Source organism: Saccopteryx leptura, chromosome 1, assembly GCF_036850995.1.
Source record: "Saccopteryx leptura isolate mSacLep1 chromosome 1, mSacLep1_pri_phased_curated, whole genome shotgun sequence".
NCBI classification, from domain to species: domain Eukaryota; kingdom Metazoa; phylum Chordata; class Mammalia; order Chiroptera; family Emballonuridae; genus Saccopteryx; species Saccopteryx leptura.
In genome coordinates, this window is record NC_089503.1 from 224592436 (window position 1) to 224609190 (window position 16755).

General features: G+C 38.0%; 1 protein-coding gene across 4 annotated transcripts in view; it reads left to right on the forward strand.

Annotated features, from left to right (window-relative positions):
• MARCHF1 (membrane associated ring-CH-type finger 1) overlaps positions 1 to 16755 on the forward strand; it is an 833928-nt gene that overhangs the window by 744385 nt on the left and 72788 nt on the right. For 3 of the 4 annotated variants that reach the window (XM_066387072.1, XM_066387063.1, XM_066387056.1), the window contains 2 exons: positions 3231 to 3310; positions 3586 to 4332. In XM_066387072.1, the coding sequence (XP_066243169.1) occupies positions 3231 to 3310; positions 3586 to 4332 (827 nt within the window). The remainder of the gene's footprint in view (positions 1 to 3230; positions 3311 to 3585; positions 4333 to 16755) is intronic. The other variant, XM_066387081.1, reaches the window with a different exon arrangement.

Consider the following 16755-nt stretch of genomic DNA (forward strand, 5'->3'; position numbering starts at 1 on the left):
ATAAAGAATTCCCTTTTAAAATATTATAAACATATTCAGTGATGTGTTTTTCACATACTTTTATGATTTTATTTACTATAAGTCTTTTATCCACCTGAAGTTTAGTGTAGGTAGTAAGGAAGGCATTAAGCTTTACATATTCCCAAATGACTAGTCATTTTCCCCGTTATTTATTTAATACCCTAGCCTTCCCCACTGATTTGTAATGCAACTTTTTCATGTAATAAAGGATAAATAGATAGAGAAATAGATAACAGATTTCTATTCTAATGATGTGTCTTTTCCTTTGCCACTCATATAGCCCTCTAATTTCTGAAGAGCTATAATATTTTGTTATCTGATAAAACTACTCTAATCCTTGAGCCCACTTATTTTTTATTAAATAATTTTCATAGATATTTCCCCATATTACTTTTTTTCAGCTGATCTGTCAAATAATTTTTATCATATTTAAATATAAAACAATCACTTGGGGTTGTAGTGCTTAAAGTAGCCCTTTTCTGAATCCCCACTGTACAGGGGATGTATGGACCCCTCACTCTTCTCCCTGCCATAGTCAGTTCTGGACCTTCCAATTCTCAGTGGCCAAAGTGAGCTTTCTCGTGCCCAGATTTCATCATTTCCATTTTTTGCTGAATATCCATCAATGACTACAGTTATTTGAGGCTACAGCCCCAACATTTCAATGTGGCATACAGGACCTTTGTCTACTCATTTATCCTGACTTTATATTACTTTGTATCTCATTCACTACCAACCCTCCAGCCACTACAAAATGTTCTGTGTTCCCCAAACAAGCCACGTTCTCTCTAGTCTGTGCTGGTGTATGCCCTTCTCTCTGTTTGGACTGCCCTTCCCCACTTTACTCATACTCACCTTTTTAAGGTCAGTTGTCATCACCTCTGGGACTCTTACTTTACATGTCTGCTCCATTCTACATTAGATGTCTTCCTTCATCAGAATTCTATTACTAGACTCTTATCAGGTTACACTGGACTATTACAGTTGACTGTTCATTTTCATCTCTTCTTCACTAAGAAGCCCCTTAAGGCAGCCATCTATTTCTTTATGCTCAGAACTCGTCATTGTATCTATCGCATAATACACCCTTCATTCATGTTTGCTGAACAAATGAATTTTGAGTGACGCCAGCTAGGATTAACTTTACAGCAATTATCTGGTCAAACAGATTTCAGTCTTAGTTCTAGCCTTTTCCAGTTTCTAGAAGCCACCTGTATTTTGGGTCAAGGATCCCTCCTTTCATCTTTAAAAACAGAAATGTAGCATCTTACCTTCTCTCTGACCTCTGTTCTTAGCCTGGCATTGTCTCTCTCTGATTCTAACTTTTCTGCTTCCATCGATAAGGTTCCTCATGATTAATTACATTGGGCTCACCAAGATAATCCAGGATAATTTCTCCATCTCAAAATATTTAACTTAATCTTATCTGCAATGTGCCTTTTGTTGTGTAAAAAAAATGTATTCACAAATTCCAAGGATTGGGATATTAACATATAGGGAGGGAATGGAATATTATTCAGCCTACCATGCCTCCTCTTAAAAGTATTTTTGGGTTGTTTTTTTTTTTTAGTGAGAGACACAGAAACAGAGAGAGGGACAGACAGCAGACAGACAGGGAAAGAGATGAGAAGCATCAATTCTTCATTGCAGCACCTTAGTTGTTCATTGATTGCTTTCTCATATGTGCCTTGACTGGTAGACTCCAGTTGAGCCAGTGACCCTTTGCTCAAGCCAGCAACCTTGGGCTCAAGCCAGCGACCATGGGGTCATGTCTATGATCCCACGCTCAAGTGAGCAACCCCTCACTCAAGCTGCTGAGCCCATGCTCAAGCTGGATGAGCCCATGTTCAAGCCAATGACCTTGGTCCTCTGCATCTCAAGCCAACGCTCTATCCACTTTGCCATCACCTGGTCAGGCTTGAAAGTTTTTCTGACCTTTTGAGTTAAAATTAGTTTTTCTTTCTCTGGATCCCACAATATCTCAAATGTGGGAATTTTTAGAACTACTTTGAAATTTGGGATTAATTTTTCTACCTTTACTGTTATTTTCTTGGTAGAAAATTTGTTTATTTCAACTGTGCAGTCAGACTGGCCTAAATCTGGACCTAGGACTTCCTTGATTTCCTCCTGTGTAAAGAACTATATTGCTAGGAAGATAAGAGAACAGAGAGAGAAGCAGGATTCCTCATCCAGCCTCTGCTCTAACACCTACTAGTAAGAAACCACCAATTTCTCAGTTTCTTCATCTAGAACATAGAAATGATTACAATATTTACCACATACATTTCTTGTATTAATAACTGAACATACAGAAATTACTTAAACAGTAATTGGCATATAATATTCACTCAGAACTGTTCATTATGATGATTTCCCACCTGTCAGATAATTATAAGAATGAAAGGGACAGTAGGTAATGCCACAGCACAAAGCAGGGCACACTGTAGATTCTCAGTATACCATAGCTATTGATTTATCATCACCTGTATTAAACAAAACAGGTTGAAGAAGTCAAATAGAGTGAAGAAAGGTGGGAGTTTAGTGACGTGTACTCTACTTTATGCCAACAATCTGAAGTATTTCATACTCTCTTACTCTTAGGCTCAGTATGTTCAAGTGATTAAAAGATAGAAAAGATCAATAATACAGATGGATAGACTTCTTTGGTTTTAATGATGAAGTAGTAATAACTAGAGGCTTTTGAATATTACAGAATATTTTCAAGTATATTATCTCATGGGGCCTTGTTGTGACTTAATGTTAACTCCAAGCAGCATCTAGCAACCTAATGGCTATTTGATTATTTAGGTTTTTCTAGATTATTATCACCCTTGTCACATAATAGTCTGTATGTCCTTTATATCATAGGATATTCAAGTATTACTCATTTATTTCCAAGGCAAATTAAGCCTGAGCCATTCCACTCAAATGTTTACAGTAAATAGAATAGAAACTTGTAGAATCATCTTCCTCTCTCATAAATGAAGCAACAGCAAAGTCGTACAGCATCTCAGCTGTTTCAAGTTCCTCAAATAAGTTTTACTTTTGCAAAATGAGCCTCTAACTTCCTACATTCTGTGAGCTGTGCTATGATCAACATGACCGGCAGCCACGTTTGTTGTAATTTTTTAAATATGTGGAAAAAAAGCAAGATATCAACCATGTATTACCTTAACCAAGATGCCAAATTATCTAACTTGTTTCTCCAGGCAAGCAGCCCAACCACAGGGACAGCTCCCAGGAGCCAATCAAGGTTGTCCGTCTGTCCGTCCACTCAGGACATCTGCAGGTAAGTGCTCAGCATATGATTCTACTCAATATTTTTTAGACCAGTGTTTTGTATTCTTGTTTCACATTCTGAGACTGTGTGGCTCTTGCTTCTGCTTTATGCTGTCCATGGTTAATTTATACTGGCTTAATTTTTTTTTCTTTAGTGCATTTTCTTCATTTGCTCTTTATTTACCAACTCTGGACCATGCTATCATTTTTATCATTCTCTCTCTCTGTTTCCCATGGCTTTCCTCTCCATTCCCACTCCCATCCTTTGCCTGCCACTTTGTTTAGATCTGCCATCTTGCATGACATGTCAGAAGATGCATTTGAGCAATGCACCCCTGTCATGGTGTTGAGCCCAGCTAGGAAGGAGCCTGGTAAGAAATCAGTAAAACAGAGGCCTAGGAGAAGGAGAAAGGCCTCTGAGAGATATGAGCATGCAGAAGAACAAGTAAAAGGGAGAAGAAATGATTTTCACCTGCAAATCTCCAGTCCCAGATGGAGTGAGCTTTGCACAGACTCTTCAGATTCATCTTCCCTAGATGACAGTCATTGGATTCAAGCAAAAAGGAGAGCCCAGGTGAAATTCCGACTGTCACGAAGAAGGAGAAATAACAATAAGTCACGTGGAAACTTGGATGGATCTTCTGCCCCCAATGACAATGATCTGGTAAATTTGGGATCCAAAGGTGAACAGCAAGGAGAACAGATTGAATGTGAGAGCTGCTCTTTAAATTTCTGCAGAGGAAATGGCCCATGGTACCAAGAGTGTGGTCCTTCGCTGCCTGGAGGACCCTATGAGATTCAGAGATCCTCAAGGAGCCGTGAAGAAAGTGAGAGCAAATACCAACACAGGGACCCACAGCTCTCGTATAGTCTTAGGCCAAATAAGACAAGCAAGAAACGATTTTCAAAAACAGATGCACGCGCTGCAGTACTGGCAGCACCAGAAGGCGGGGAGTCTGTGCACAACGCAGGGTTCCAGGTGAATAACTCTGCCACCTGCCGTCACGGGCCCGGTAATTTAACAGTGTGCAGGTCAGTCCCTATAGTAAAGGCTTGATGCCATGCAAATGTATTTCTTCCCGCTGTGAGTTAGGTGTGTTTGACCCCTTCCCTTAAAGCATAACATTTATTCATGCTGTTATTTGGTTGGTTACAAGCTGACAAAATGAAAAAAGGTGAGTCTGAGAAAAACAATAGAATTAGATTTCCCCTTTTTCTTTTTTTTTTTTTAATTGAGTAATGGTTTATTCTAGTAAAGGGACTGACAAACCAGTTGAGTCTTGTAGACCATTCTAGTTAAGACGAGACGAGTGGAGGAAACCTCAGTGAGGATGTATGAAACCTTAGACTCTTCAATGCAAAATCAAGGTGTGGGGTTTATAAAGTCAGAAAAATCTCCTCTCCACTTGGTGCTAATTTGTTCTCTAGTTGGTTGACTCAGTAGGGTGATTTAAGACCGAAAGGACACAGAAACAGGTTGTAGACACATCAGTGGGGGTGCTGGAACCTTCCTGGAAGGAGCCTGCATTAACATGAGTGATAATCGTGTACTAAAAGGTCTCAACATGCAGATATTTCATAGCTTTCAAACTGCTTTCTTGCACTTTTTGCCTAGCTGTACACATTTCTATGCGTTATTCACAAAGGAGACAATTTTAAACACAACATATTGTTCAACTTTCATATTGAACCCAATTATTTAAGTGTATGCTTTGGGCTTGCTTATTTGCAAATGGAAGTTACTTTTTAAAACAATGTATGTGTGTTTCATGTGAATCATGTGACCCCAGAGAATACAGCCTTAAGTTTATTCAGGGCAGGACATGGGGAAATTTAATTCTGGATGTAAATTATAGTAGAATGGTTTGTTTCTCGGAAAGTTTTTGGTTTTGTTTTTTTTTTTGTATTTTTTCTGAAGTTGGAAATGGGGAGGCAATCAGACAGACTCCCGCATGCGCCCAACCAGGATCCACCCAGCACGCCCACCAGGGGGCGATGCTCTGCCCATCTGGGGCGTCGGTCTGTTGCAACCAGAGACATTCTAGCGCCTGAGGCAGAGGCAACAGAGCCATCCTCAGCACCCGGGCCAACCTTTTGCTCCAATGGAGCCTTGGCTTTGGGAGGGGGAGAGAGAAACAGAGAGGAAGGAACGGGGGAGGGGTGGAGAAGCAGATGGGCACTTCTCCTGTGTGCACTGGATGGGAATCGAACCCGGAACTCCTGCACACCAGGCTGACGCTCTATCACTGAGCCAACCGGTCAGGGCCACTCTGAAGTTTTATAAGCTAGTCATTCATAAAATGTTCATTTACGAATTCAAGCATCTATTATGCATCAGGTTTTATTCTAGTCTTGAAAACATCATAATGCATGAGATGTACATAGTCTCTGACCTCTTAGCTTGCAGTTGGATGAGGATTTCCAACATAACTACTTCATCGTTATATATATTTATGATTGTGATAAGGGGTTACATACATAACAAGGAAGCTTTCCTTATTTTGGGAGATCAAGAGGAGAACTCTCTTAAGGAAGTCACAGCTAACTCACTCCATCATGTGCCCAACCGGGATCCACCCAGCACGCCCACCAGGGGGCGATGCTCTGCCCATCTGGGGCATCGCTCCAGGATTGATCAAGGATGACAGGATTGATCAAGGAGAGAAGCAGGAAGGACCATGCAGGAAGAGTGCCACCCCATAAAGCCAGGGTGAGGGAAGGAATTTTGCAAACCAAGGAACTGAAAGCAGGCTGCTGTGGCCAGGGTGTGGCGAGTGAAAAGGGAGGGCGACAGAGATGAGCACCGAGACATGGAGAGGGCCGAATAGAACATGCTAAGTGATTTAAGGAGAAGTGATATCATTTGATTTATATATTGAGGTGAGTTTCTTGTAATCTCTTGAATATGATTTAAGTGTGGCTTGGCTAAAAGGCTGGGTGATAGAATGAAACACTATTTCTGATCTAAGAACTCCCCACTTGCAACCAGCTGTTGTCATTCCCCAAATCTACTTCCAACATAATTTAATGAAAGACAGTCAAAGAAGCTGGTTGTCGGCTTAATGGTATAGTAGTTGGGGGGGAAAGTAATGTTTGCAATTAAAGCCCTAGTGGCTAGTTCTTGTAACTTAAAAGCTCTGCACTGGAGAAACATTTTCAAAGACAGATATTTCCCTTAGACTTCTATTAGTGAAAGTGAGATTGATGGGCCTATAGTTATTATTTCTTGCTGTGAGTTATCATCAAAATATACCCATTAAGCAAACACTGAGGACAGCCTATTGTGCTAGATAGATGCCTAGGATGAAAAGTAACAGAAGACTTGACTCTTCCCTAAACTGTACTATTCTTTATTAGGAGAAATTGAACACATACTGAAAATATAGAAGCTCAAGGCATATGGGGTTAATTTAAAAGAGGAATACTGCAAAAATTTGTAGACAGAAAAAGTGCTGAGAGCTGGAACAATCTGAGAACCCCTGAAAAGGGGGATTATTGAGACTGAAAAAAGTAGAGTTTAGATTGGCTGAGACGCATGGATGGCATCCCAGGCACTCTATGCAGGGAAATTACTATGACCAGAGCAGAATGCAGGAATGTCACTGTGTGCTTAAGAATTTTGTGTGAGCCTAACCAGGCAGTGACACAGTGGATGGAGTCTCGAACTGGGACGTGGACGATCCAGGCTTGAGGCCCCAAAATTGCCAGCTTCAGCGCAGGCTCATCTGGTTTGAGCAAGGCTCACCAGCTTGAGCCCAAGGTTGCTGGCTTGAGCAAGGAGTCACTCAGTCTGCTGTGGCCCCCTCCAATCAAGACACATATGAGAGGACAGTCAAAGAACAACTAAGAATTGATGCTTCTCATCTCTCTCCCTTCCTGTCTGTCTCTTTCTCTGTGTCTCTGTCTCTGTCACATGCACAAAAAATAATTTTGTGTGAATTTGAGTGACTAGATTGGAAGATTTGCATAGATTGATAGCAAATAAATTGCTTAAAGGGATTATTATGAGTAAAACATGCATCTCCTTCCAAGGAGTTCAATTATCTTCTGTACATCCTTGTCTCCAAACTTTCTCAATGAGCCTTTTGGTGTCGAAGAGGCTGCCTTGAAAGTTGAGGACAGATTAAGGGGTTGTGCTCCCTTTAACCCGTCTTCAACCAGAGATGTGTTATAATTATCTCTCTTATATAATAGGGTTCTACACACTATTCTTTTAAGAAAAAAGAAGATTCCACTTCAAAAAATAATGCAAAATAGCCCTTGCTAAATATAATAGGCTCGATGAAGAACAACATATATAGAGTAGTCACAGTATTTTTAAGGTGTATTGGGAAAGGAACCTAGATTTAGGAGAATTAGTTGGGATGTGGTAGAAGTCTTCTACTTTGAAATGACTAAGATTAGGATGATACAGGGTAATGACAAGGGGAACATCAGCATACTGCCATTCCACCAGGTAATTGGGAACAATCTTAGTACTTGGAATTGGTGACAGCATAAGACAAAGGAATCAATAATGACTCCAACCTTGGAATTTGGGAGACAGTAAATTCTGATGTTACTAACGAAGGCAGAAGAGGTCAGAAGCAAGTTGGTTTGGGAAAGAGCTGATGGGTTTAACTAAGGCAGGCTATTTGTTGTCACAGTGACATTCAAGGGTCACCTGTCCAGCAGATAATATGAGACATGTCACCAAAACATAGGGGAGCAGTCAGGGTTAGGTCTGTGTACTTTTTTCAAGCATTTGTGAACTATACACAGACTAACACTAAACAATTGCATATTTGCAATTGTTGTTAACATAATGCACTAGCATAGGGAAATAGTACAAAGACATTAAAAATGAAAATATAATTATGGTCAGAGAGGACATATAGATTCTCAGGGAAGTGACTAGGATGCTAGGAAAGTGATAAAATCTTTAAATGAGATCATACATAGAGGGTAAAAGCCCCTAGGTGGACACAAGCTGAGCAGCAGGGCCTCCTATGAAGAGGGAAAAGGGGCCCATGAGAGAAGCAGCAGCAGTTGCCTTGAACTTGCACACCTGCTTCTTTAGAAATGCACAGGCAGGACGGGTCTCAGCCACAACCACAAAGCAGAAGCTTCTAAGTCCTTCCTCCTCTGTTCCTAGGATGTAGTCCCCACATGGGTATTCTGTGCTGTTTCCCACCTCAACAAAGCCTTATTCGTAGTTTCTCTTAGCCAATTATAATGTACAAGACATTTAATCACCATGATTTACCCCCAAAGTTGGGTAGTGGGAAAAGCTTTGCCTTCTTTTATAGAAAAATTTATGTTTAGAATAACATGAATTAGATCATGTTAGAAGATAGTATACATTCAACATAGCTTTTGAATGACTAGATTTAGGGAAAATTAATTTTTCTAAGGGAGTCATTCCTACTGCTTGAAACTTTTCAACAGCCTTTTAATTGCCCTCAACTGCAAGTTCAAAAATCTTTAATATGATTTATAAATTTCTGCATGATCTCTCTATCAGATCTGCTCCCCCAGCTTCAATACCCATCATTAACGATGACCTATTCATGCTTCTCTGTCTTCAGTTCCCTGAAAGTAGCCAGGCCTGTCTCTTTTAAGGCCTACGATGCCTACACATTTCCTCTTCTGTCCTTCACCAGACTAACTCCTAGTCATTCTTTCTTGATTTAAATGTCATTTTTCTGGGATGCCTTCACGATTCCCTAACCAATACTCAGGTCACCTGGGAGTCAATTCCATAGCATAATTTTAAATTGCTAACACATGGGAATGGGGCTTGGGGGGCTGGGTGAAAAATGTTAAGGGATTAAACAAAGAAAAAACTCACAGACACAGGTAACAGTATTGGGATTACAAGAAGGAAAGGTGGGGGGTGGAAGTCGGAAAAGGGGGTAAATAGTGATGGAAGGAGACCTGACTTGGCGTAGTGAACACACAATACAATATGCAGATGATGTGTTATAGAGTTGTACACCTGAAACCTATATAATTTTATTAACCAATGCCCCCCAATAAATTCAATAAAATTAAAAAAAATAAAATTAATTACTAACATGTAGATATTTTTGTGATCAATGGTATCATATTTGTTCATTGGAGTATTCACAGTGCCTGGAAGATAGCACACATTCAACTTAGCTTTTGAATGACTAGATTTAGGGAAAATGAATTTTTCTAAGGGAGTCATTCCTACTGTGTGAAATAATAGCACTAAGTGGGGGTTACCTGATGTTCTTTGGAGCAAATGTGTATAGAATACTCTACACCAGCAGTTCTCAAACATTCATGGACATCACTCAACTACAGGGCTTGTAATCAAGATGGCCAGAAATACCCCCAGAGTTTCTGATTCCCTTACTTTGGGGTTAGGTCCATGTATTTGCATTTCTGGAATGTTCTGAAGTGATACAGATGTTGTTGACCTAGGGAATACATTTATAGATCCTCTGTTTTATGCTACAAATTCTCTTTTGGCTTTAAGTGGGAAGAGAAAAGAGAGAAGGTCATTGAAAGGTTGAGTTTGGGAAATATAATTATAGTTTTCTATCATAGTCTATTGAATGCTGATACAACACATAGTTTGATTTTTTTTTTTTCTGTATTTCACACTGTCATACCAGGATAGTGTGGAACATCCCACTAAAACCATAGACTGACAATGTCTCAACTTTACCAGGAACTCAGATGTCATGGTTTGGATGCTGTTTCCCTTCAGACCCACTTCCTTATCTCAACTACCCCCATTTCTGTCATTGACTCAACAAATCCTCTGAATTTTCAATTTTAACAATTGTCTTCTGCATTGAATATATCCAGTCTCTAATTTCTATCATTTCTTCCTCCAGAGATTGCTTTTGATCTGTGGTGCCTTCTGTCTCATTGTCAATGTCCCATTTTAGTTCTACTCTCCACATCCACCCCTTAGCTGGCTACCTGCTTTGGGCAGTACTCTTATACAAAGTTAAAATTGACTGAAATTTAATTCAAATGTGCTTAAGCAAGATAGGCATGTGTGAGCCAGAGAAATAGAAAATCCAGGTCTACAAATGGCTTTAGGGACTCCAGAGACTGAAACAATGTAGTCTCTCACTCTCTCTCTTCTCTTCTGTGTGTTCTCGTTTTTCCCCAACTATAGATAAACTTCCTCTACACAGCAGAGGGAAGAGACAGTGTTGCCAGAGATAGCTTCAGGCTTACATTTTCTAGCAGTGACCTAACAGAAAAAAGAAATGTTCTCTTCTAGTAGTTGTTCATGAAACCTCAGCCTGCCTTGGGTCACATCCTTGAGATAATCACAGTCACAAGGTCATGAGGCATAATGCTTGAGGCAAGTCCCTGGGTGGGAAAGTTGGATTTAAAATGTAGTTGTTGGAAACCAATGACTCTAGAACTGTATGAATTAGGGAAAGGACATTTCAACAACAAAAATAGCAGCACAAGGACCAGAAAATGTGAAAAAAGAATTATGAGCAAAATATATACAGTAGCACTCACCACCATCAAACTCATTTCTTTGCCTCCTAAAAGCCTTTATACTTCTATCCAAATGCCCAACATAGGTACACTATCCTTATTTTTATCCTTTTCCATAAAGCTTTTCCAAACTTTTCTGGTTCATAGTGATCTTTTTTTCTTGGAATTCCCATAATCTTTGTAGTAAATATCGTGTATTTAGTATTCAGTTTTCCTGTAACAGTTTCATGTGTTCTCTTTTTCCGATAAAATAAGCTCCTTGAAGGTAGGAGTATGTCTTCCACAGTGATCAGAAAAATTCTGGCTTTTAAGAATTTCTCAAACAGAATTTTTGAGATGACTTTGTAATCAGTGAATGCTAAGAGCAAAGACTTGCCAAAACTATGCGCATGATAATGGAAATTGGGTGTTGCAGGGAAAAACAAATAGGGAATAATGAAATAACATCCATAGTTTTTAAAAAAGAAAAAGAGCCCAGTAGCCCTAGCTGGGTAGCTCATTTGGTTATAACATCATCCAGATATGCCAAGGTTATGGCTTCAATATGTGATCAGGGCACATATAAGAAGCAATCAGTAAGCCCTGGCCAGTCACACAGTGGATAGAGCATGTACCAGAGCGCCATGGTCACCAGTTTGATCCCAGGGTCACTGGCTGGCCCAGTGGATTGATGGATGCACAACTAAGTAGACCAATGAGTTATTGCTTCTCTCTCTCTCTCTCTGAAATCAATAAATAAAATTTAAAAATAAATAAATAAAAGAAGAAGAGTCCAAAATAAATAATAACTCCTGATAACGTTCAAGTTCTAGCTTGGGTTGGATGGTGAGTTTAAAGGTATATTTTATTATTTTCTTATAGCCTTCATTAGGTATATTCTCATTTCTTCATTAATAAAAACTTTTTGAGGAAAAATTGAAGAGAAAATGGTAAAGATAATATGTATTTTGACTTGTGTAATTCTTGTAAGTTGCAGGTACTTTAAAGTAGGTATGAGAAAATGGAGAGAAAATTTCTAAAACTCCAAAAGCTCATAGCAGAAGACTCCTTTTCAAGATCAATGGGATTGTGCTTTGTGAGAAAGCAGTAGCATCTGTAAAATTGATTTAGGTAATTTTTGAATAATAGGCTTGAGCTCCTAAGAAAATCTTGCTTAAAATGAATGCTTTTTATCATTGTCATTATATCTATGTGCTCATTCATTTAACACATTGAACAGCTATTTCTTGGGAATTTATTCTGTATTAAGGCAATGTTCTAGAAGCTGGAAATATAGTGGAAAGTACAGTAATGGTCCCATCCCTCATGAATCTATATTCCGGTTGGTAAGAAAAATATTAAACAGGCAAATGTAAAAAATATCCATGAATAAAGCTAAAGGAACCATTGCATTTAGTAGTACAAAGCAGGTTTCCCTGAGGAACTAACAATTAAGGAGAATCCCAAAGAAGAAGTAAGAGTAAGTTGAGCAAAAGAAGACAGTCTATTCCAGGACAAGGATATGGCAACATGTGACCACCAGAAATGAGTGAGACATGGTATAGAAGGATTCCAGGATGGCCCAGCAGGAGGAGGGCAAAGGTAGACAGTCACAGAGTTCTTTATAGTTAGGAGTTTGGATGGTGTTCTAATGACAAGGGGAAATTTCTGTAGACTTGCAAGCAAAAGAATGACACTGTCACTTTTGTGTTTTGGAAGATTACTTGAGCTTGGAAAGTGCTTTTGGAAAATAGATTGGAAGGTGCAAGCCTGAAGTGATAGGCAACCAACTAGAAAGCCATCACTGTGTCCTGGGGAACAGGTGATGGTGGCTGTCAGAAGAAAATGAAATAGATGGGGTTTTAAAGAATTTTGAAAGTAAATCAAATGGGACTTAATAATAAATTACATATGTATATGATCTCAAGTTTCTGCATTAGAAAACTATAGATTATTATATCATTTAGTATTGAGAGAATGGACACACTAAGAGACATTTAAAAGCAAATTGAGTTCCATTTTAGACTGATAGTTTGTGATGCATGGCAAATATCTACATAGCCAAAATATTTTGGAGGCAAGTATACATAAAGATCTAGACTTCACAAAATATATCTCAACTTTACATGGCGATAAGGAAGTCTTGAGCATGTAAGTGATGACTGTCAAACTCTCTCGTGGAAAAGTTGCAGACTGAGAAAATGAAGGTAAGAAGAACCCTGTTGTAAAGCAACATTTAATGGCCCCAAAAGAGAAAAAGAAACAAACAGATAGAAGAAACAGAGTGGATAAAGATCAGATGAAAACCCAAGAGTGTGTAAAGGACAGAGAAAATGTGATAGATGGAGGAAAGATGAACTAGGGAGTCTTTTTGGTTTGCTTTTCCAGTTTAAGAGACCATTGAGCTTAGAAAAAGCAAGAGAGAGAACAATTGAAGGTGCAGGAAACTGAGAGGACATTTATGTATTAAGTTCCCACTGAGTAGTTAAGAAAGGATGGGAGTCAAACTCAAAGTAGAAAGCTTGCCATGGCAAGAAAGATAGGTATGCCTTTCTTTGCAATAGAAGTAAAGAGGATATGATCAATATGGGTAAATGTGGATCTACAGTTTATTAGAGCTGCTTTCTGATGGCTTTGTAGAAAGGGGGTTGGTTGCAGGGTCAAACATGTGATGAAATTAGAATTTCAAATAAACAACAAATATTTTTATTAGGACATATTCATACTGAAAAAATATTTGTTGTTTATCTGAAATTCAAATGTAATTGGGCATCCTGTATTTTTTACTAAGTCTGGCAATGCTAAGCATAATAAGATAGAAAAACATTATTGAAAGTTTTATTTAGGTTCATAACTATTTATGTGGCCAAAGACTGCAGGAAGTATAATTTACCTCCATCGCACATCATTTAAATGCAGATAAAACCAAGGAAGGCAACTGAACACGGAACTATGGGAGTGACATCATGAGACATCTAAAGTTTACATTTAGCATAGTTTTATATCTCCCCAGATAAACTTGAAATTTAAAAACTAAGAAAAATATGCTGTTCAAATAAGATTTTTAAAGTAGAATAACATTTCAGTGAGTAGTTTTTTTTTTATTCAATATTTATTTAGAGAAAGAAAACATACCTCTCTCTACCTTAACATTTCAGGCAGTTATCATAGCCACTGGGAAGAGTGGATTCAGAGTCACAAATCACATGGTTCACTTTCCCATCTGCTCTTTGAAGACCTTTGGGACATCCACACACATTATCTACCTGTTCTTTGTACATATCATTCCTGGGACTTCCTCTTTCCTTTTGTAGACTCTAATTATGAGAACAGTCCTTCCAATATTTAATCAGCCTGTGTTCTTGTATTTTCTACCTGCTAGCCCTAGATTTCTATTTACTCAGTAATAGTTTTCTTTTTTACTTTTGTTACACATTTTGTTACTTATTTCTTTTTCCATACAAAAATGAGACTGGTATTCAATTATATGATGTTCTATTTTAAAAGTCCATTCCATGAGTAAAAAATAAGCTGTTCAAAGTCCTCAATATTCAGGTGAGAAAGGTCTTCCTAAGGGACCTGTGAGAAACTTCATTTGCAAGAGGTAACAAATTCTCAAGAAAGTTCTCAAATTTATTCTCTTCCTTATGCCTTTGCCATTCTTTCTCTGAGTCTCATAGGAATTAATAACAAACTTTCTCCTGTTCATTTTAATAACAGCTGAGTTGGTAGGAAATATAGGATTGAACACTTTTAGTAACCTGCCAGAAAAGAGTTACTTGAGATTATCCAAGAAAAAAACACCAAGTCTCACTTTCAACTACTGCTTTCTCTCTGTGCAAAGTGGTCACATTTTCACAAAGTAAAATGTTTCTATCTTCATTTTTATGGTCAAAAAAAAAAAAAAATAAGAAAAGTGGATGTGCATTATAAATGTATGTAATACTGGTATAATATAAAGTTTTAAAACTATTTCTTTCCTTGAAGTGAATAATTTTCTTATTGCAGTCCTCAGTAAAAATTCAGATATATACCATATGCCTTTATTTTATGGAGTCAAGTTTCTCCAACAAAGAAAAGAAAAATCATTTATAACAACACATTGAAATGTTATAAACATTTATTGTGATTTCAGTCTATTAGTATTTATCTCAGTAATTTCTATTTTGACACTGATATATGTATGCATGAAACTTATGAGAGAAATAACTTGAAAAGATTGTAGAAATGCCATTATTTAATATATTTTCATATATATCTTTCAAAGACATGCCTTGTTCTTGGCAGGTTTTTGTTTTTCTATAATTGTTCTCAATTTTGGAAGATAATCTTTTTAGAAATGGAATGACAGTGTCATCAATAATACTGATTGTCTTGACTGGTAAATTATCTTACATGACCAAAACCAAGTGGATTTGATTAATTACTTTCAAATTTGGCAAAGTAGGTCACTCTTATTTTTGGAAATAGCATGTCTTTTACAGGCCAATTATTTAACAACTTGTCTTTTAGAGAAAAAAATAGACTTTTTTTCTGTTTATAAAACTATCTTACCGTAGATTTGAGTATCAGTCAGAAAATTTACAATCTCAGAACATTTCAGGCAAAGTACATAGAAGCATGATGCTCCTTCAGACATATAAGTTAGTATTTGCAGGTTATAAAGCTGTTTAGACTGTGCTGGTTTATTTATTTATTTATTTATTTATTTTATTTATTTATTTTTTTTACAGAGACAGAGAGTGAGTCAGAGTGAGGGATAGACAGGGACAGACAGTCAGGAACAGAGAGAGATGAGAAGCATCAATCATTAGTTTTTCATTGCGCGTTGCAACACCTTAGCTGTTCATTGATTGCTTTCTCATATGTGCCTTGACTGTGGGCCTCCAGCAGACCGAGCAACCCCTTGTTGGAGCCAGCGACATTGGGTTCAAGCTGGTGGGCTCTTGCTCAAACCAGATGAGCCAACGCTCAAGCTGGCGACCTCGGGGTCTCGAACCTGGGTCCTCTGCATCCTAGTCCGATGCTCTATCCACTGTGCCACTGCCTGGTCAGGCATAGACTGTGCTGTTTTTATCTCTTTTTTTTGTTGTTAATTTCTAAGTTTGTTATGCCCAATTATACCAAAGTGCAAAATACTAAATAAAGAATATCAATTAGAGTTTATCTACTTCTTAATTTAAAAACATTATGTTTTGAACTTTAAAAAAAATAACAATACAGGGGTGGGCAAAAGTAGGTTTATAGTTTTGAGTTCACAAAACACAAGTTTATTCTTGTATTATTATTTCCATACAAATAACAGTCAACCTACTTTTGCCCACTCCCACATGTTTTTAGGATTACAGTTATTTTGAACAATGTGCTTTCTTTAATGACCTTCCATCTGTTTGGAAATATGGAATTTCTTCTTTCTCTCACAAGAAAAGAGGAAGGAAACCAGAAACACCCTCTCTCTTCTCTCACTCAAACAAATTCATTTTAAACCATTATGCATATATTAAATTCAGGCCTGTTATATATTTATGTAAATAGAAAATGAACACTTGTATTTTTAAATGATAAATATTGAATACAGTGCTTGCTGCTTCTAAATTATGATTTATATCTGAGACTTTATTTATAGCTTGAACATTTCCTCCATTCCTAATTACCATTTAGGTTCTTATCTTTCTTTTAACCGTTGCACAGTAGTTATACATTCATTTCAAATCTTCTACAATCGTCCTCAGACAGAGGTAAATTTAAACACCAGTGTCTGATTTGGTTCAGAAATTTAAATACCCCTGGGACAGCCTTGGTGGGTTGGCTTTTGTTCATAGTGCTCTGACTATCTGAGACTCAGCACAATGTTATCTTTTCTAGCTCTGTCAGATGCAAGGAGGACTTCCAGAGCCCTTTAGCTCCCCTTTATTCACTGCCAGGCCCCGGCAGGACTGAAGATGCCATAGTCCAGGAATTCCTGTGTTTGGGAAGCTTCTGGGAGATAGATTTTACTTT